This window comes from Coregonus lavaretus, assembly GCF_964263955.1.
Source record: "Coregonus lavaretus genome assembly, chromosome: 40".
NCBI classification, from domain to species: domain Eukaryota; kingdom Metazoa; phylum Chordata; class Actinopteri; order Salmoniformes; family Salmonidae; genus Coregonus; species Coregonus lavaretus.
In genome coordinates this window covers 11410628-11433514 of record NC_140027.1, presented here as the reverse complement: position 1 = coordinate 11433514, position 22887 = coordinate 11410628, and the positions used below count along the sequence as shown (strand labels likewise).

The 22887-nt window shown below is 43.5% G+C and overlaps 1 protein-coding gene across 1 annotated transcript in view; it reads right to left on the bottom strand.

The window, feature by feature from the left end:
- LOC311113317 (mitogen-activated protein kinase kinase kinase kinase 3-like) overlaps window positions 1-22887 on the bottom strand; it is a 103714-nt gene that overhangs the window by 61938 nt on the left and 18889 nt on the right. Inside the window, exons 2-4 of the mRNA XM_084156539.1 lie at window positions 12087-12144; window positions 1475-1565; window positions 1018-1082 (exon numbers count right to left, since the gene is read on the bottom strand). Of these exons, the coding sequence (XP_084012665.1) occupies window positions 1018-1082; window positions 1475-1565; window positions 12087-12144 (214 nt within the window). The remainder of the gene's footprint in view (window positions 1-1017; window positions 1083-1474; window positions 1566-12086; window positions 12145-22887) is intronic.

Genomic DNA, 22887 nt, shown 5'->3' with positions numbered 1-22887 from the left:
GAAGGCCACGAGGGACAGTGCGTCAAGCACGCAGGCTTTCCGTTTCAGTGACCCTCTATTTACTCCGGAGACGTAGGGTTGGGGACATTATGAGCAGCGTGTCGTCTCCGTGGCAGCGGGGAGCAGATATGTGGGAGGCTGAGATCAACGGTGGTTGGTGGTGTCGGCTGCTGTTCTGTCTGTCTAATGAGGGGCCTCGCAGCCGACTGAGCCCAGCACCGTCATTAAGAGCAGAATCAACACCGTCTCTGTGTGAGTATGTATGTATGCGTCTGTGTGTGTGTGTGTGTGTGCGCGCGCAAGTGCGACAACAGCTGCTTAAGGTGGCCGCTCTAATGACCTGTACTTTAAATGGGCAATCTGCAGTTCAAACAATTACAAAGTGGTCACGCCACCAGTGCTTTCGTAAATAGCTCAGGGATGGGGCTGGAGAAATTTAACTACTCAAATGTATAGATGGAGCTATGGATGCAAGGACTGACCATCCATGACATTAAACGTATAGTTTTAGCCATGTTTTAAATCTATGCAGTGTTTATTTACAATTACAATGTTTACAAACATTGGAGTAAAACCAGCTTATATTTTGGGTTGTGATGGGGTAAGACAGTTGAACTAAGCGCAGTTGAACTAAGTTATATTCTTCTAGAATAAAACGGGTATACGTGATCTCTTTTAAAGTCCAAAAATGGGTGTAACAACTGCAGATTCTCACTTTAACGACCAAGACAAGAAGAAGAAGAAAAAGCGTAATAAGAATCTGTTAACTGTCTGGTTATGTGGTAGGAGCTAGGTTACGTCCTAAATGGCAACCTATCCCTCTGGGCCCTCGTCAAAAGTAGTGCACTAGAAAGGGAATAGGATGTAAGAGGACGTCTAAACTTGAGTGAGGAATTAGCTTAAAACCACACACTGAAACATATTGAATTTCGCTTCATCAAACCGGTTGAGCCAGCAGTCATTTTTCAAATGCTTGTGTGTGTGTGTGTTTGTGCACTGTATGTTGTGTATGCTTACCATGATATAGGTCTTGTAGGGACCCTCCCCCGCAATATTCCATACATATCCATAATTTATCTCTCCTGTAAAGAGCAAAAGGAAACAAATGACATTACAATCGATACGGTCTCAAAATAGTCACCACCTTCCGGAGACATTTGAAACCCCACCTCTTTAAGGAATACCTGGGATAGGCTAAAGTATTCCTTCTAACCCCCCCCCCCCCCCCTGGAGCTAGCAATTAGCCACATTGTTAGCTAGCTAGTGTTAGTGCGGCTAGGCTTGGACCGGAGGCTCTGACCGTGGCTTGACTGCAGTGGAGTACGACTCCACGCTGAGCCTGTGTGTGTGTGTGTGTGTGTACTTCAAAGCCTGAGAGCGGCTGGGAATTGACTGAGCCAGGGCAGGGGTGGAGGAGGGAAGGTTAGGGTTGGTGGCGGAGTGAGCGCGGGGTGCAGGCCTTTAAATACGCTACCTTAAGTAACTGCCAAAGTAGGCCACGATGTTAGAGTGCTTGCAGTCCTTCATCATGACGATCTCCTGCTGCACCACCGCAAAGTCCTCCCCTGTGGAGAGATGGCAGACGTGAGGCAAGGTGAGAGAGAAGGTGAGGCGTGAGACAGAAAACGCATACACAAACACATGTATACACACACCTGAATATGTTCTGTGTATGTCCACAATTAAACACTATAAAAAGACCGAAAAACGTTTAAATGGAACCTTAGTTGCTTCTACATGAATACAATGGCATAAATACGTTTGAATTATTTATTTATTTATGCAGACACACACACACACACACACGCTTAGACCACCTCGCTGAACCAAAGCACTCTGGCAAGACTAGCTGGGAACTTACAGAATGGGCCAAACAGTAAGCAGACTCCTCTCTGCCTCTAAACCAGTAGCGACTGTGCATTAGTCTGTTTACTGACCCCAATGCGCAGCGGTAATGGCTCAGAGGATTGATTTAGCAGAATCAATGCGTTATTTGTCATCTATGCTAGTCCCTTTAGATGAAGGCATCTGTCAAACTGGCAAAGCTATCGGTGAAAAGCTCCACACCTCCCAAATGAGGACCATACATCTCGGAATCAATGAGCCGCACGGCGTCCAACTATGATCACTGAGGGGAATCAATTCCACAGATCATAATTACACAGGCTGGGAATATGCAGTTTGGCAGCTTGTCAACACCACCAGAAGCCCAGTGTTTCCCAACACTCAACGCTATTCTAATGTGGGGGAATGCGATGGACTTGGAAACTGGGGAAATAGAAATCAATAGAAGCCAAGTTTTGGGGGCCTGTCTCCTTCAGGATGCACTCAAACACACACTCAAACACATACACACACAGATAAGAAATTCTCTCAATGACAAGGCGGCAGTGAATAGCCCTTGACTAAAACCCGCTGGGGATGCTTGCTTGTCGATTTTAGCATCTCTGTCAATACGGGATGCGTGCCACCCATCCAAACCCGGCACTCTCCATCAGCACGTTAGAACTAGCACTGTTGCCATGTCAGCGCATTTCTCCCAGGCAGAGCTTTCGAATGCAGCTCCACCCAATGCTTCTTCAGAGGGAGAAGCAGGGCACGTTTATTGGTTTTAACGAGAAATGACTGCCCATGAAGCTCTCCATCGCCTTCGATTGGCCCGAGGGGCGGACGGCAGGGCCCGGTTGATTGGCTGAGAATCTTTCGTATTTTTTAATTTTTTTTCAAATGTCCCCTGGGGTTTGTGGACCTGACGGCGCCGATCTGGGCTGACCTTGATCTCCGGCTGAGGTCTCAACATCTATAAACGTGTGCGTCACCTCACGGGCGGCGGGACAAACGCTTTGGAGGAGAGCGAGAGAGAACAAAGTCACTTTAGTGTGACTGCTGGCTTAATGATGGACGCTCCAGGCCTCATTAAAAAGCTGATCTATTCTTATTTATTTTTTTACCTCTTTACCTTTTTTCTCTCTCGCCACCCTTCAACATTTCTAAGCCTGTCGCTTGCACCTGCATTCAAAATCCCTTCTGTAGTCCCAACGAGCGATGAAAATAAATATATACGCTGGCTTACGTAATGGCTCATTCAAATTAATGGAATGTGCTGGATATACAAGGCAAGGGTTGGGTATGGCATTGGCGCTGCAGCAAAAAGAAATCCCTATTAATCAAGTTTACACGGACCCTATGATGAATTACATTTCGGTGGGGTTTTTTTTGCGGGTCTTTTTCTGCTTACGGCCTCCTCCTGTGGGAGCGTCCCAGGATTCACTTTCAACAGTGACCAAGGTCAGATGGCCCTGGTGCTTCCTGTCGTGGTGAGCCTGTCCTTCTCCAGTGACGCGGTGACATTTTCCCAGCACAGAGGGGATTGGAGAGATGGGCTGACAGTGAAGGATGCTCCGGGGTGACGTTTTCACCTAGGTACAGATCCAGGATCAGCGTCCCCTGCTCCAATCCTAACCTTAACCATTAGTGGGGAACAGGCTAAACTGACCTAAGATCAGCGTCTAAGGGCATGTAGGACTGGGGGAGAAGCCTACTACTGACTGCCATCACCTCTACGTGCTAACACCAAAGGAGTGACTGGATAAACTCCTGCACACTTATCTCGAGTCTTTGGACTCAAAACAATTTATAAATAAATATGTTATATTTAGAAAACAAGTGGAGGTTTACTGGCTTGTTACAGAGATGTAATGTAAGCTGAATTGCCTACATTTAAAAAAAAGTTAAGAACATGGCGTAACAATGAATAATTCAAAAAGTATTTTTTCTTCTGTCATTCATTTACTCTTATGTATTCTTTTTGATCACAATATCCTACAAATACATGGATTAAGTATTTATCTGCAGTTACAAAATAGTGTTTAATAATTACATTCTGGTCACTAAACACTTACATATTGTAACTGTATGGACCAATGGTAGTTTTTTATTTGGAATATTTAGTAAACAGTAGGTGAATTTTTCCTTTCATCCAAGGTGACATGGAATAAATCATTTGATTGCTGACCCCAGAAGAGCCAAGTTCACCTTAGCACAAGGATAATGGAATGATGTTGCTCTTAAGCTCTGACATAAGGTCAGTTTCTTTGCAGCTTAAGCCTCTGGTCAAAAGCAGTGCACCATGCAATAGGGTGCCCTGTTTGGGATGCACACATACACTGACAGTAAGCAAGGACCTCATAATGTGATGGCCGTACAACCACAATCTCATGTTGGCTTATAGAACAGCAAATTGCTTAGAGTTGGCAGATACCATGGCGGACTGGAAGCCATCAGGGTTGTGCTCATTAGGCACCAAACGGAAGGAAAAAATTATTAAAACGGAAATGCTCATTTTGGTTTTCCGTTGCAAAATGTTTTAAAACTTTTTCCGTTGCATGCCCTAATGAATAGGATCTAGATTTGGGGGAGGGGCCTTGTGCAAACAGATTGGCTGCATTGGGATCTATTGGAGCAGTTCCAAAGATCTGGGCAACCTCTAACCCAGATTCTTGGACTGTACATGGACAGGACGAAGCACAAGATGAAGATAGCCAGACCGAGAAGCCATTTGAAAATCAAACAGCACAAATTAGAAGTCAAAAAAGCAAATATTAAATTACTTCTTTGAATTCTGCAAAGCACGCCACTAAAGCGAGATAAGCCAATGAGATCCCAGCAAACTGTTGCTGGGAATATTAGTTGGGCTAGCTTTGAAAGCATCTTTAGGAAACAGTTTTATATTTGAGATTGAAACAGACTGGCAGATATAACAAGGTGCTGAATATGGTGTCAGGCATTTGTTAACTGTCACATGGTAGAGGGTGTTAGCCGCCCAACCACGCTGAATGTGTGTGTCTGTGTGTGTGTCCACTCCACACACTATGATAGTCAATCTGTCAGCCTAGGCTACATACGTTTCCATGGTCCTGGCTTTGGCGACACACCTCGAGCCATCGACCCTGTCACCAAAAAACACACTCCTGGACACATCTGTCATGAGTGCCAGCTGCCCTGGCCGTGATGCGTACTGACACGTACCTCCATGTCACTCCACGCTGTCACAGTGGATTGTGGCACCTTCCTCTCGTCATGACGCGCTGCTGGCATTTTAAGAGGTAGGGGAAAACCTTGGCTGCATGAATTTTAGATGGGGTTCCTGCAGTGCGTTAGCCTGAATGGCTAATAGGAGACCTCTGGGCCGAACTCGACTGCATGTGGTCCACCTGATTGATTCTCTCTCTCTCTCTCTCTCTCTCTCTCTCTCTCATTTAACCCCTAGACATCCGCAAGGGAAGTTCAAACGACATCAGAAACCCCATCTTGTTATCTTAGCCCTTGGATGTGTCACAAATGTTAAGTCCACTACTTTTAACCATAGCCCAATGGGCCCTGGTCAAAAGTAGTGCACTATATAGGGAATATTCATTTGAGACGCAACCTTGAAAGGGCTGGTATTCCCAACAACACAGAGACATCACAGTACAGTGTTCTTTTATGATAAACAGACTCACACACCTAACATTGACGGTCTTTCATAAAGGGGGCTTTGAAAAAAGTGCCTTGAGCGACTACACACGGTGAGGGCAAGAGACACTGCTATTGGCCTATTGATTTGATTGAAGCTCGCACATCCCTCACCGTCAGTCCTGCATGTTAACTCCATCATCACACAGGCCTCTGCATAGATCCTGTGATGTTCTATAGAATATCCCCTGTAGCTAAGTTGGTAGAGCACAGCGCTTGCAATGCCAGGGTTGTGGGTTCGTTTCCCACGGGGGACCAGTATGAAAATGTATGAACTCACTAACTGTAAGTCGCTCTGGATAAGAGCGTCTGCTAAATGACTCAAATGTAAATGTAAAATGTAATATGGTTCTACGGAACTCATTGTTATTCATCCCAGTCATTAACATTTCAAGATATGGGGCATGTCAGTTGTATTAGAATCCACACCTGTTTAATATTAAAGGAATAGTTGACCCAAATTACTTACAGTGGGGAGAACAAGTATTTGATACACTGCCGATTTTGCAGGTTTTCCTACTTACAAAGCATGTACAGGTCTGTAATTTATCATAGGTACACTTCAACTGTGAGAAACAGAATCTAAAACAAAAATCCAGAAAATCACATTGTATGATTTTTAAGTAATTAATTTGCATTTTATTGCATGACATAAGTATTTGATACATCAGAAGAGCAGAACTTAATAGTTGGTACAGAAACCTTTGTTTGCAATTACAGAGATCATACGTTTCCTGTAGGTCTTGACCAGGTATGAACACACTGCAGCAGGGATTTTGGCCCACTCCTCCATACAGACATTCTCCAGATCCTTCAAGTTTCGGGGCTGTCGCTGGGCAATACGCACTTTCAGCTCCCTCCAAAGATTTTCTATTGGGTTCAGGTCTGGAAACTGGCTAGGCCACTCCAGGACCTTGAGATGCTTCTTACAGAGCCACTCCTTAGTTGCCCTGGCTGCGTGTTGTCATGCTGGAAGACCCAGCCACGACCCATCTTCAATGCTCTTACTGAGGGAAGGAGGTTGTTGGCCAAGATCTCGTGATAAATGGCCCCATCCATCCTCCCCTCAATACGGTGCAGTCGTCCTGTCCCCTTTGCAGAAAAGCATCCCCAAAGAATGATGTTTCCACCTCTATGCTTCACGGTTGTGATGGTGTTCTTGGTGTTGTACTCATCCTTCTTCTTCCTCCAAACACGGCGAGTGGAGTTTAGACCAAAAAGCTATATTTTTGTCTCATCAGACCACATGACCTTCTCCCATTCCTCCTCTGGATTATCCAGATGGTCATTGGCAAACTTCAGACGGTCCTGGACATGCGCTGGCTTGAGCAGGGGGACCTCGCGTGCGCTGCAGGATTTTAATCCATGACGGCGTAGTGTGTTACTAATGGTTTTCTTTGAGACTGTGGTCCCAGCTCTCTTCAGGTCATTGACCAGGTCCTGCCGTGTAGTTCTGGGCTGATCCCTCACCTTCCTCATGATCATTGATGCCCCACGAGGTGAGATCTTGCATGGAGCCCCAGACCGAGGGTGATTGACCGTCATCTTGAACTTCTTCAATTTTCTAATAATTGCGCCAACAGTTGTTGCCTTCTCACCAAGCTGCTTATCTATTGTCCTGTAGCCCATCTCAGCCTTGTGCAGGTCTACAATTGTATCCCTGATGTCCTTACACAGCTCTCTGGTCTTGGCCATTGTGGAGAGGTTGGAGTCTGTTTGATTGAGTGTGTGGACAGGTGTCTTTTATACAGGTAACGAGTTCAAAGAGGTGCAGTTAATACAGGTAATGAGTGGAGAACAGGAGGGCTTCTTAAAGAAAAACTAACAGGTCTGTGAGAGCCGGAATTCTTACTGGTTGGTAGGTGATCAAATACTTATGTCATGCAATAAAATACAAATTAATTACTTAAAAATCATACAATGTGATTTTCTGGATTTGTGTTTTAGATTCCGTCTCTCGCAGTTGAAGTGTACCTATGATAAAAATTACAGACCTCTACATGCTTTGTAAGTAGGAAAACCTGCAAAATCGGCAGTGTATCAAATACTTGTTCTCCCCACTGTATTTGTTTCCTTACCCTGAACGCAGTCTATGCCACGGACAATGAGACTCTGTAAGGTAAGGTTACAAATATGTCATTTTGTCATTTGTCTTACTAACCCTTTATATAAATAAAACATGGTTTACAGCTGTGGATGATAACGCAACTGACACAAATCAAATGTTTGAAATGACCACGGCATGAGCACAACCCAAATATATGCCACAAATAAACCCCAAATAAATTCCTGTTATTGTAGAATTATGCAGTGTCCTTACAAGAAGAGGCACAGGAAGGGAGGGAGAGGGAAGTTGCAGCAAATCAATAGTGCCTATTAACATTAAAAGCGCTACGACAGAGGACCCCCAGTCCAAAAGCCTTGCAGAAATACTTGTGTGTCTATACTAAAGCTGCATCCCAAATGGCACCCTATTCCCTATATGGTGCACGATTATTTAATAGGGAATAGGGTGCCATTTGGGACACAGCCCAAAAGCAAGGCAGGAGCCGTCACAGCGGATATGGTAACGAGGTGGTTTGACATTAAAAAAGGAGAGGATTGGGAGAGTCAGGGGTGCGGTTCAATGCTGACTGACCCCTCAACCTTCCGCCCAAGAATAGCTTTGGTTGTTAAAGAACACACTCACGTACAAGGACAACACACACGGCTGCACGTGCACACACACACACAAAATGATGAAAGTCAACATTGGATACCTACAGATGTAGGAACTTAATTTGAGCCAGTTTGCTACAGCAGGAAAATAATCCTGCAGCAACAGGAAATGTGAATTATTATGTGGATTATAATTTATGGACATTTTTGTAAGGGTTGATAATTTTTTTGTAAGGGAAAATGAAGTCTGAAATGTCAAAGTGGAAATTACAAACTTCAGAAGCCTTTTTAAACCTCAAATACACCACACGTTTAAAAGGTCCTGTATTGTAGGAATGTTCTCCTGCAACAGGGTAATCAAATTAAGATCCTATACTGTCTATTTAAAAGACTGCCTGAAAGTTGAATATCAGTTGTAACACATACACACACAAGCGTTCTTCACACAAGCAGAGGCCGCAGTTAATTATTTCTATAGGAGCTAGTTCTTCCTGTCTGAACTCTTACCACAACATCAGATGGTTCCCCACAAGCCTCAGGCTGCATATCTGTACACACTCACACAGATAACAGCACACATGCCCGTACACACTCATGAGCACACACAGTCCATCAAGCCTACCACCTGCTGATTCTCAGTCTAACAAGCCAAACTCAAAGTAAATCCCTGTTGATTTATAGCAAGAAAAAGTCAGTAAACATTTCTTTAGTTTAGCCTAGCTTACACCCACCATTTCCCACCCCCTGGGTTGGTTCGTCCTGACTACCGCACGGCAAGCGGTACCGGAGCGCCATGTCTAGGTCCAAAAAGGCTCCTTAACAGCTTCAGCTTCTACCCCCAAGCCATAAGACTGCTGAACAATTCATCAAATGGCCACCCGGACTATTTACATTGAATAATAATATAATAATAATAATATGCCATTTAGCAGACGCTTTTATCCAAAGCGACTTACAGTCATGCGTGCATACATTTTTGTGTATGGGTGGTCCCGGGGATCAAACCCACTATCTTGGCGTTACAAGCGCCGTGCTCTACCAGCTGAGCTACATTGCCGTTTCCAGCTACAATAGCCATTTACAACATTAATGTCTACACTGTATTTCTGGTCAATTTGATGCTATTTTAATGGACAAAAAAATTGCTTTTCTTTCAAAAACAAGGAAATGTCTAAGTGACCCCAAACTTTTGAACGGTAGTGTACATGTACAAATTACCTTGACTAACCTGTACCCCCGCACATTGACTCGGTACCGGTACCCCCTGTATATAGCCTCATTATTGTTATTTTATTGTGTTATTTTTTGTTATTTCTTTATTTTTTACTTTAGTTTATTTAGTAAATATTTTCTTTACTCTATTTTCTTAAAACTGCATTGTTGGTTAAGGGCTTGTAAGTAAGCATTTTACGGTAAGGTCTACACCTGTTGTATTCGGCGCATGTGACAAATAAAATAAAATTGTATTTTATTTGAATAAGATGTTCCCAATTCCACATTGACCCCTAGCCACCCATTTGTAGATCTGAAAGAATTGGATTGGATAAGTATAAGCTATAAGATAATAGCTCCACTTTGTCTTTAAATGTTTTCGTGATATTGCTTATATCTATCCGAACCACTCAGATTTAGTATTAAGAGGTGTTAGGGCTATCGGTTGATTTGGGATTAGTGTTATACGTAGCTCAAAAGTACTCAGAGTGTAATGAGACCGCTCATACCAATGGAGTGTTTCCTTAAGGTTGCGTTCTCACACATAGCAAACATCCTTAGCAAATTAATAGATTATGAGTACTAGAATGGAACCACGGGAGGTTGGTGGCACCTTAATTGGGGAAGGCGGGCTCGTGGTAATGGCTGGAGCAGAATGGTATCAAACGCATCAAAACACATGGAAGATGCCATTCCATTAGCTTCGTTCCGGCCATTATTATGAGCCGTCCTTCCCTCAGCCTCCTGTGAATGGAACATCATTCCCAAACTAATTCAAACATTACTTACATCTGATCAATTCAACCCCAATAGATTCCCTAATCAATCCACTTATCATAGCCAAGGGACAGATATGGGCTTAGGCTAAATGTTAGCAGTTAGCATCCGAGAGCTAGTTTGCTATTATTCCCACATATGGAAGCAACAGAACAGAATACAGTTTAGAGATTGCAAGGAGACTGATAACGTGCTATTCATAGCAGAATTCAATTGTGCAACTGACTGGTGACAGACTATCACCAAACACAAACCAACAACGGGCGGCAGGTAGCTTAGTGGGTAAGAGCGTTGTGCCAGTAACCGAAAGGTCGCTGGTTCAAATCCCCGAGCCGACTAGGTGAAAAATCTGTCGATGTGCCCTTAAGCAAGGCACTTAACCCTAATTGCTCCTGTAAGTCGCTCTGGATAAGAGCGTCTGCTAAATGACATTTTTTTTTTAAATATATATATATATATATATATATATATAATTAGGCTCTTTTATGGTAGCAATTATGACTAACTGTGGATCAATGAGTTGCCTGCTAATGCTAAGGAAAACACCACAATAAAAATTGCTTTTTGGATTGTTAGACATCACCTCTATAGGTTATTGGAGTAGTGAGTCATTTGGCCTATACCACGCCTAGTTTAGGATATGTGTGTGGGGGGAGGGAGGGAGGGAGTCAGAATTAGGGTTGCAAAATTCTGGTAACTTTTTTGGGAAAGTCATTTAGCAGACGCTCTTATCCAGAGGGGGAAACCCCCCTGAGGGTGTCACACGAATGGATGAGAAGCACTGATGTAGAGTAACAGGTAACACTTCGCCTATTGAAGTCCTGCAATCTTCACACATTGTTGCATCGTGACAGTGTGTGACATTCAATGCATTTTAATAATACAAGGTGTTTGAGCTCTGTGTTTCACTGCTATGCAATAATGTGCAATTGCACGGGATCCCTTCAGGGTACTTACTAGTAACAGCTCTACGAGAATATGAACAGTGTTACTTTAAGTTTTTCTGAATAACAATTCATATCCATCATTATCATCTAATCAAATTATAAGTACATCTTGAATGTTTATGCATTCGATATAAGCAAGCAGGCAGCTTTTGAAATCCACACAATAGCACAGAGACTCCAAATCTGATATTCCTCGCTATTAGAAAAGGATCATCTTATTGTGGCGCAGGCAAAGAGCTTGGCCGCAAGCTCAAACAGGTTTACTCTAACACTCCAACTTAATCAAGCCCTGCCATTTGAGGCTGAGATGAAGGTACATCTGGTCTGATATGGCTCCCAGGCTATCTCCACTCCACATTCCTGGCCTGATGAAGGCCACGCTCTATTTGGGAACGCAGCCAGGCCTGCCTGACTATTATAGAAAACGTCCCAGACAAACACACACCACTCTTATCTAAAGCGATGGGTAACATATTATAATGGTAGGTATGATGCAGATGCCTTTTACACTAATAAGGCCAGTGGGTGGCCTATACAGGATTTATACCCGCAACTCTACTGTAAGCAACACGCTCCAACCAACATAACCACTAATGTTATGCTCTCACTGGGTCATAACATACTGTACTTCCATGCATATGGCTTGGGGCATTCAGGTGGGCTCCTTTGCATAACGCTGTTGTATTCTAAGTCAATTCCTCCAAATGTTTAGTGGGCCTCATAAACAGGCACAGTAATGACTGAAGAAGTAGGATGGTGGGGGAGGGAAGATTTAAGTGAGTCAAATGGAATGATAGGACAGCCAGGAGAGGCTAAACTAGCTGAGACAGTGAGATGAGGAGTAGGGTGAGGTTGCCCCTAGACGCTGAGCTTAGGTCCGTTTTCCCCACTGATTGGGGGAGGGCAAGCTGATCCTAGATCTGTACGTAGGGGAAACTTCACCCCAGTGTGTGAGATGAGGGAGGCAAAGATTCTTACCGGGCTCCAGTTTGATGACCTTGATGGCCGCTAGCTCCCCTGTGGTGACATTCCGAGCCTGGAAGACAAACAAGACAGAGGGTGAGCACATCGACCAGTCTCCAGAAACACACACAGAAAGCCACTGGCGATCGATGGAGAGCTGCCCAAGAGCACACCTTGAGGAGGATGCGTTTTGGAACCGGGGCTCGACTGAGATTGTGCTAGGTCATCTTTAAAAAGGTCCAATGCAGACGTTTTTATCTGAATATCAAATCATTTCTGGGTAACAATGATGTACCTTACTGTGATTGTTTTCAATTAAAATGGTCAAAAAGACACAAAAATCGTTTCTTAGCAAAGACCAATTTCTCAAGCAAGAATTTCGCTAGGACTGTCGGGGAGTGGTCTGAGTGGGGAGGGGAAAACTGAAAACTAGCTGTTTATTGGCAGAGAGGTTTGGAACTCTATTCCTTATTGGTCTATTAACTAATTTACCACCTGGTGATGACACCAGGCAGGCCAAAACTCCATCCCACCAAAACAGGGAGAAATTTCACAGTATTATTCCAACCTCGGTATGGAAATATATATAAAGAACACAGGAAAATCATGTTTGGCTGCACTGGGCCTTTAAATAGCTACAGATAAAACTTGCATAGTCATGATGACTCCAGTTTTTCGAGATTCCGGTCTAATGGGACTACTGTGCATTCTGGTTTTTAGCCCAACCTGTCTAGTGAGGAATTGTCGGTCAAAAGGAAACTCATGTGTCATGTGTTCAGTGAGAAGATATTCAAGTCATTATGGATTGAAAACCACCATGTGGTCCTTCAGGATCAGGAAATGATCATTTAGATAATACAACTTCTCTTTTATTGTGGAGAAATGCAATAGGCCTACCTTCAATACAGGTTATTACTAGACAGGAAAATAAAACAACTGAAAAGAAGCATAAAGGCAGACATTTAGCCAGCGGATTCAAAGGTTAATCGAAATTGGTTTAGGATTAGGGTTAAGGTTGAGTTTAGGAGGGGTGAGTTAAGGTAAGGGTTAAGTTAGAGCTAGGGTTAAGGTTAGGGTTGGGGGGGGTTAAGGTTAAAGTTACCCACTGCCAAGCATTAAACATGTATGGACACTCATTCAGTTCAGACTGCACTCTCAAAATGACTTTTTTTCCACAAAAGCACAAGGGAGGCAGTGGATGGAAGGCATGGGAGGAAACAAGATGCAGGATCAATGATTTGAGTCTATTTTTTCACACTCCACCATTAGATGATGCAGAGAATCCCAGTTTAGCAGTAGGTGTAATGAGCAAGAAAATCATTCACCTCAAAATGAAAAAAACTCTTCAGAGCCAGCAAGCTCACAGTGTATGTTACATTCATGAAGGGCTGAGCTTAGAGAGAATGGCACATTTTACATTTTTACATTTACATTTTAGTCATTTAGCAGACGCTCTTATCCAGAGCGACTTACAGTTAGTGAGTGCATACATTTTCATACTGGCCCCCCGTGGGAATCGAACCCACAACCCTGGCGTTGCAAGCGCCATGCTCTACCAACTGAGCTACACGGCACATAAAACGAAACCTCAGCAGGGTCCAGTCATAAGATACTCAAGTTCCTGTGGATAGACTTACTATACAACATAGCTGACCCCAGGAGCAAAGCACATCAAAAATCAATGTCATACTTATAATGCCATCTTGGCATGTGTCACAAAGGTGACACTTCTGCGCTTCCTTTGAAGCGATTGGAACAGAAACACATTGATTTTCCACAAAAGACAGTGAAACAAATTAGCACACACACACAAAAACCCTTGTGAGGCATGTTAATTATAAACAATTGATTATTCTTTTTTGAGCAATCTTTCATTTATGACCTGAACGCGCTTGCAAAAAACACCTCCAAAAGGTTAAGTAGCACCTTATGGGAAACGTAGACCGCTCTGAGAACACTAGCAGGCTCAACCGCGCTGGACTTCCTGACGGGCCCCAGGTGGAAGGGTAGGTAACAACACATCTGCCACGCTGATCCTCAACACGGGGGCCCCTCAGGGGTTTTGGAGCAGTGGCTTCTTCCTTGCTGAGCGGCCTTTCAGGTTATGTCGATATAGGACTCGTTTTACTGTGGATATAGATACTTTTGTACCTGTTTCCTCCAGCATCTTCACAAGGTCCTTTGCTGTTGTTCTGGGATTGATTTGCACTTTTCGCACCAAAGTATGTTAATCTCTAGGAGACAGAACACGTCTCTTTCCTGAGCGGTATGACGGCTACGTGGTCCCATGGTGTTTATTCTTGCGTACTATTGTTTGTACAGATGAACGTGGTACCTTCAGGCATTTGGAAATTGCTCCCAAGGATGAACCAGACTTGTGGAGGTCTACAAAAAAAATTCTGAGGTCTTGGCTGATTTCTTTTGATTTTCCCATGATGTCAAGCAAAGAGGCACTGAGTTTGAAGGTAGGCCTTGAAATACATCCACATCTCCAATTGACTCAAATGATGTAAATTAGCCTATCAGAAGCTTCTAAAGCCATGACATCATTTTCTGGAATTTTCCAAGCTGTTTAAAAGGCACAGTCAACTTAGTGTATGTAAACTTCTGACCCACTGGAATTGTGATACAGTGAATTATAAGTGAAATAATCTGTCTGTAAACAATTGTTGGAAAAATTACTTGTGTCATGCACAAAGTAGATGTCCTAACCGACTTGCCAAAACTATAGTTTGTTAACAAGAAATTTGTGGAGTGGTTGAAAAACAAGGTTTAATGACTCCAACCTAAGTGTATGTAAACTTCCGACTTCAACTGTACATATTGCCTCAATTAACCGGTGCCCCCGCACATTGACTCTGTGCCGGTACCCCCTGTATATAACCTCCCTACTGTTATTTTATTTTATTGCTGCTCATAAATTATTTGCTATTTTTTACTTATCTATTTTTTTACTTAACACTTTTTTTTTATTTTCTTAAGTAAGCATTTCACTGTAAGGTCTACACTTGTTGTATTCGGTGCATGTGGCAAATAACATTGTATTTGATTTGATTTGTTAACAGGCACTTCTACCGAAGGTCGATATCTCATTTCAGAGAATGGCAAATCATATTCACACTTACCGCGTGTTAAATGCCAACATCTGTAAGGTACAACGACCACCTCCAGCACCCCCCCTGAGGTGAGAGCTGAGGATCGTGGGAAACCGCCCACCGGGTATCGACCAGTGCCCGTGAGGGGGCGTCATGTCAAGTCGCAGTCATGTTGATCCACCTATCCAGGCTTTTCAGATTTCTGATCGTCAAGGGCCACTTGCAAAGGGCAGAGAACAAGACTCTATAGCTCTCAACGGAACATCATTTCAGTAACCCTGAACCAAAAATATCACGTAAACTACTTGATTCATTTCTGGGGGAGAGGTGTTAGGTATGAGCCGGAAAGTCTTTGGTGGCTGCATCCCCTTCTCCGCAAGTCTCAGGGGCCAAAATGTCACCTCCAATTCCATAATTCAAAGGATGCCCCGCCGTGCGAAATTGTGATTCCTCGACATAACCAGTGATGCAAACCCAGTGCACTGGAACAATGTCTGTTGACAGACGTTACGATAACATTTATGTTACGTAGTCTGTCCACGAGTGATTAAAGCAAATGAGCTTACAGCAAATGCCACTGCAAGCACACACACTGCAACATTCCACGACCAACATTACCCAACCTTCCACCGCCGTCACGGTGGCAAAGAAGAAGAGGAGAAGCAGACAGGTCATGAAACCTTTCTGACTGGCCCCCACCTATTTCTACTCCAACTTCTGTAAGAACTCCAACCCCCACTCCTTCTGCCAACCTTCCCCTGCAGGCTGCCCATGCCCTTTTCCCCTCCATTTGGAGCACTGAGCCCACTCCCCCGCCCCCACCCCAACACCACTCAGCCAAGGCAACACAGGTGCAAGGTACAGCTGGAGGCAAAATCATTACCCACCGCCGTCACAGAGGTAAAGGGACAGGCCATGACACCTTTACTAAGACCTGTCTAAAAACTACAACCACCCCAACCTCTACTCCTTCTGCCAACCTTGCCCATGCAGGCTGCCCGTGCCTTTTATCTCCCTCCATCGGGAAAACGCTGACCCTACTCTCCACCGCTCCAGTACCATGCACTCAGCCTAACTCAGGCAGCACAGGTGCAGGGCACAGCAGGGCCTTTGGCTGCCATCTCAGGTAATTACAGCCAGAGAAAATAAATCGCAACAACCCCGACACGGGCCCCAGGGGCCACAGGGTTCGCACCGACTGTAGAGCAGAATCTGGAGCAACCTTTTCCTTGCACCAGGGCAGCATTTATTTCACTGCATTTAGAGCAAAGGAGATAGATACACGTTTTATCTTTATGTTCACGGCAATGTGTATCCGTGTCGCTTTTGGATGTCGTCAGTTATAGGGGTTTTGCGGTGTTTAATGTGTGATGTAATTACTGTCATTGTTTGTAAGAATAACGGATGAAAATATAATGCAGAAATGCAGTGAGACATGTTTTCTGTGTCTGATCAATCTAGTCCTGAATGTGAACACTCAAACATCAGAGACATGTCAGGAGGGACACTAAAAAGAGGATGCTCATGGCTGAAACTCCTGTCTTTATTGGGTAATTTCATGTGAAAATGGAGCAACTAATGATCATGACGGTGTGAATTTACTGAAATGTCCTTTGGAGGGAAGATGTTTATCATATATTTGGCATCTTGTCTCCAAATGGATTATGGAGAAATAAATAATAATTTGTTCAATTTTCACACAGAATGACCCTATTGCCGCCCTTCTGCATGCCTACTCATAGCAGTGCTTGCATGCCTGCTCATAGTCTGCTGTGGAATTCCACTCACTTCCTGGTCTGAGTGAAACAAGACCTGCCATTGATCCAAATCAATTATTATTAATATATTATTATATTATTATTATATATTATATATTATTATATTATATATCCAGTAGCTTTGTTTACAAAGGGAGTATGACAGATAGGGGTAGCTAATGCTAATCTTTCATGGTGAGCAAAGAGAAGACCTCTTTTGAACTTGTGCTGAAAAATGTTCACAGTGGAGAGAAGGCATCCATGCAGTATTTAACGTGTTAAAGGGATAGTTCATCCAAATTACAAAATTGCATGCATTGACTTGCATTTTACTTGTGCCTTAAATGCTAAAAAGTTAGCACTTGGAGACAGTTGCCAGGTAAACAAAACCAAAGCAAGACACCTTGTCCATAGACTGCTTACAGGGTAAGGAAACCAATATGTCATTTTGTAATTTCGGTGAACTAACCCATTTTCCTGGGTCAAGTAAAACTGGTGTATGGTTTTGCGTAGCGACCATTACAAAATACCAGGTAGACTCCCATCTGAAATATGCAAACCACAAAAATGTTAACCAAAATACAGCCAAATATTTTTTGTGTACTTCTGACTTTGGACAGACACTCAGAATTATATTTATATTATAATAAAACATGTCACCTAGCAGATGCTTTATATCCAAAGCAACTTATAGTTTAGTAAGTGCATGTGATCACTAAGGGAATTGAACCGGCGATATTGACGTTGCTAGCGTAATGTCTTCCAACTTCAAGGCCTGAGGAACTACTCTCAAAAACAGTGACTAGGGTCTGGTTTCAATGACGGAGTCTTTTGGCAAATTTCCTGGGTGGGTTCTCTTCAGACAGACAACTCGCCCAACAAATCACGAGGTAGACATGCCAGAACGTCGCAATTCGAAACCAAAGTTTGCAGGCAAAACCTTTGCAGTGGTTTTAGTGACGGTAGCTAAAGCAAACTAGCCACTTCCGAAATGCACTCATTAGAAATAACCTCCGTGATCTCCATCTTGCTAGCTACTATTTTGTATTTTATTCAAGCGGATAAAGTAGTGACGTAGGCAGTGACGTAGTTAATCTATACCTAAAGAGTCCATCATTGAAACCAGACCTTAATCACTGTTGCTTAATGTCGGGTTTTCAAGACTACTGAAGAACAGGTACGCTAAGAGCTGACAGAGAGGATTTCCTCAGCTTTCCAAACCACAGGGTTCAAAAGTGAGAAAACCTCTCAGTGTCCAGCCTCTCACACCATTGGGTGACACCTCGGTGAGAGGGAGGGGTACGGAGAGGCCAACGATTAGAAGCACGCTTGGGCGTAGCCATAGAGTGGTAGTGTATTCAGGGTTCTGAAACATTCGGAACATTGCAGATAGAAATAGAATGAATAGAGCTGACAATTCCCTATTCTAATGCACATGACAGATAATCAAACGTGTTCTACACAGTACATTTCTATCTGAACATGCATCCTCCTCAGGCCCCTGGGTCCAAGTCTTTACGTTTCACTTTGTTTTACAGGTCTCCATTTAGGCTACTTGTCAGTCATGTTAATGCAATGTTAAACAATGTTGTGGTCCTCTGTAACTCAGTTGGTAGAGCATAGCGCTTGCAACGGCAGGATAATGGGTTCGATTCCTGGGACCACCCATATGTAAAATGTATGTGGGCATGACTGTACGACGCTTTGGATAAAAGCATCTGCTAAAAGTAATTGCATATTAATGACCTGATAATTATTTAGGATGCAAAAAGAAACTGACCGTAGATCAAGGACAAAATCAACTGCTAACTAGGGATGTAACAATTCAGCAATATTCCCGGTTCAAATGTCCCCAGGTCCCCAAACTGATCCAAATGTAGCATGAATCGGTCATAAAATCAATTCAAACGTTACGAGTCGCCGGTTCACAAAAATGTTTTGCTCATATTACTTTCTTTCTACTTTCCGAAAATACCTAATATTTTGTGACAACTGATGCGTCCTCTCCTTCAGTGTTGAACTAAGCATGTCACGGTGTTGACAGTCATTGATCAACAAGTCATTTTGCATGCCAAACAACCCAGGCATTATCAGTAGCCTAGTCAAACTGTGCACTGCTTCGCACACTGACCAAGGGGTAGGCCGTGCGTCACCTTCAGCATCAAAATATTTGTAAAATGGCTTGCGCATTATTAGGCTTTATCAGTTGAGTGACAACCAATGTAATTTGCTAGGTTATTGTAATCAAATGCGCTGTAAAAAATTGTGTTTTACCGGAATAAAGTAGCCTTTTTATTTATTTTTTTATTTCACCTTTATTTAACCAGGTAAGCCAGTTGAGAACAGGTTCTCATTTACAACTGCGACCTGGCCAAGATAAAGCAAAGTAGTGCAATAAAAACAACAGAGTTACATATGGGGTAAAAAAAACATAAAGTCAGAAATACAACAGAAAATATATATACAGTGTGTGCAAATGTAGCAAGTTATGGAGGTAAGGCAATAAATAGGCTATAGTGCAGAATAATTACAATAGTATTAACACTGGAATGCTAGATGTGCAAGAGATTATGTGCAAATAGAGATACTGGGGTGCAAAAGAGCAAAATAAATAACAATATAGGGATGAGGTAGTTGGGTGGGCTAATTTCGGATGGGCTGTGTACAGGTGCAGTGATCGGTAAGGTGCTCTGACAACTGATGCTTAAAGTTATTGAGGGAGATAAGAGTCTCCAGCTTCAGAGATTTTTGCAATTCGTTCCAGTCATTGGCAGCAGAGAACTGGAAGGAATGGCGGCCAAAGGAGGTGTTGGCTTTGGGAATGACCAGTGAGATATACCTGCTGGAGCGCAGACTACGGGTGGGTGCTGCTATGGTGACCAATGAGCTAAGATAAGGCGGGGATTTACCTAGCAGTGATTTATAGATGGCCTGGAGCCAGTGGGTTTGACGACGAACATGTAGTGAGGACCAGCCAACAAGAGCGTACAGGTCACAGTGGTGGGTAGTGTATGGGGCTTTGGAGACAAAACGGATGGCACTGTGATAGACTACATCCAATTTGCTGAGTAGAGTGTTGGAGGCTATTTTGTAAATTACATCGCCGAAGTCAAGGATCGGTAGGATAGTCAGTTTTACGAGGGCATGTTTGGCAGCATGAGTGAAGGAGGCTTTATTGCGAAATAGGAAGCCGATTCTAGATTTAACTTTGGATTGGAGATTCTTTATGTGAGTCTGGAAGTTGAGTTTACAGTCTAACCAGACACCTAGGTATTTGTAGTTGTCCACATACTCTAGGTCAGACCCGTCGAGAGTGGTGATTCTAGTCGGGTGGGCGGGTGCCAGCAGCGTTCGATTGAAAAGCATGCATTTAGTTTTACTAGTGTTTAAGAGCAGTTGGAGGCTACTGAAGGATTGTTGTATGGCATTGAAGCTCGTTTGGAGGTTTGTTAACACAGTGTCCAATGAAGGGCCAGATGTATACAAAATGGTGTCGTCTGCGTAGAGGTGGATCTGAGAGTCACCAGCAGCAAGAGCGACATCATTGATATACACGGAGAAAAGTGTCGGCCCAAGAATTGAACCCTGTGGCACCCCCATAGAGACTGCCATAGGTCCAGACAACAGGCCCTCCGATTTGACACACTGAACTCTATCTGAGAAGTAGTTGGTGAACCAGGCGAGGCAGTCATTTGAGAAACCAAGGCTATTTAGTCTGCCAATAAGAATGCGGTGGTTGACAGAGTCGAAAGCCTTGGCCAGGTCGATGAAGACGGCTGCACAGTACTGTCTATTATCAATCGCGGTTATAATATCGTTTAGGACCTTGAGCGTGGCTGAAGTGCACCCGTGACCAGCTCGGAAACCGGATTGCATAGCGGAGAAGGTACGGTGGTATTCGAAATGGTCGATGATCTGTTTGTTAACTTGGCTTTCGAATACTTTCGAAAGGCAGGGCAGGATGGATATAGGTCTGTAGCAGTTTGGATCTAGAGTGTCACCCCCTTTGAAGAGGGGGATGACCGCGGCAGCTTTCCAATCTCTGGGGATCTCAGACGTTATGAAAGAGAGGTTAAACAGACTAGTAATAGGGGTAGCGACAATTTCAGCGGCTAGTTTTAGAAAGAAAGGGTCCAGATTGTCTAGCCCAGCTGATTTGTAGGGGTCCAGATTTTGCAGCGCTTTCAAAACATCAGCTGTCTGAATTTGTGTGAAGGAGAAGCGGGGGGGGCATGGGCAAGTTGCAGCAGAGGGTGCAGAGTTGGTGGCCGGGTTAGTGGTAGCCAGATGGAAAGCATGGCCAGCTGTAGCAAAATGCTTGTTGAAATTCTCGATTATTGTAGATTTATCGGTGGTGATAGTGTTTCCTAGCCTCAGTGCAGTGGGCAGCTGGGAGGAAGTGCTCTTATTCTCCATGGACTTTACAGTGTCCCAAAACTTTTTGGAGTTAGTGCTACAGGATGCAAATTTCTGTTTGAAAAAGTTAGCCTTTGCTTTCCTGACTGCTTGTGTATATTGGTTCCTAACTTCCCTGAAAAGTTGCATATCGCGGGGGCTATTTGATGCTAATGCTGTACGCCACAGGATGTTTTTGTGCTGGTCAAGGGCAGTCAAGTCTGAGGAGAACCAGGGGCTATATCGGTTCTTAGTTCTGTATTTTTTGAATGGGGCATGTTTATTTAAGATTGAGAGGAAATTACTTTTAAGGAACAACCAGGCATCCTCTACTGACGGAATGAGATCTATATCCATCCAGGATACCTGGGCCAGGTCAATTAGGAAGGCCTCCTCGCTAAAGTGTTTTAGGGAGCGTTTGACAGTGATGAGGGGTGGTCGTTTGACCGCGGACCCGTTACGGACGCAGGCAATAAGGCAGTGATCGCTGAGATCCTGGTTGAAGACAGCTGAGGTGTATTTAGAGGGTATGTTAGTCAGGATGATATCTATGAGGGTACCCATGTTTACGGATTTAGGGTTGTACCTGGTAGGTTCGTTGATAATTTGGTTGAGGGCATCTAGCTTGGATTGTAGGATGGCTGGGGTATTAAGCATATCCCAATTTAGGTCACCAAGCAGTACAAACTCTGAGGATAAATGGGGGGCAATCAATTCACATATGGTGTCCAGGGCACAGCTGGGGGCTGAGGGGGGTCTGTAGCAAGCGGCAACAGTGAGAGACTTATTTCTAAGCTACCGCCTGAGAATCGTCTCATTTGGCTCGAGGCTATAGCCTACCTGCTGATCTGGGCTTAGGCTACATTACATTTCATTTTCGATTGTTCAGGTTTACCATCAGCAACAGTTTTGGTAGTTTTGCTTTAAACAATCAGTGTATATGGTCATTTTTAGATACACAGGGCAAAGTTGATAATTTCATAATGAGGACAGAAAACTTCCAAACGGTCTGAACCATTTGATTTTGAGATGGGGGGTGAAATCCAAAGTTGTGCTATATATTCATTGGCTATGTCATAGAATTTAAAAAAAAAAGATAAATATTGATTACATTACTAGCTCAAACACTTTGAATCTGCAAAAATTACAAATTAATTAGTGGGTGACAGCGATTAAAGATCAAAAGTGGGGGGACAAAAAGCAAACATTGCCGCCCTTATCTGATAGTGGGGTTGGTAGATGCCCTGTTTCCCTTATGGCTCAGCACAGGTGCCTACATACACATGTATATACAATTCTCTCTCTCACAAACACACACACACACACACACAGAGACAGACAGAGGTCAGCTCAGACAGATCCAGCTCAGATGCCCAGCACAGCAGCAGATTTGAATTTAGAACGGAAAATGAATGTTTATGCAACCAATGTTATTGCATCGAATCGTATCGAATCGCATTGATTTGTTCATCTAAACAAACCGAATCGCACCTAATCAATTCAAACTAAAACGTATCATTTCAGAGCCCATGTATCTAGATATGTATCGAAAGGGAAAGGGAAAGATGC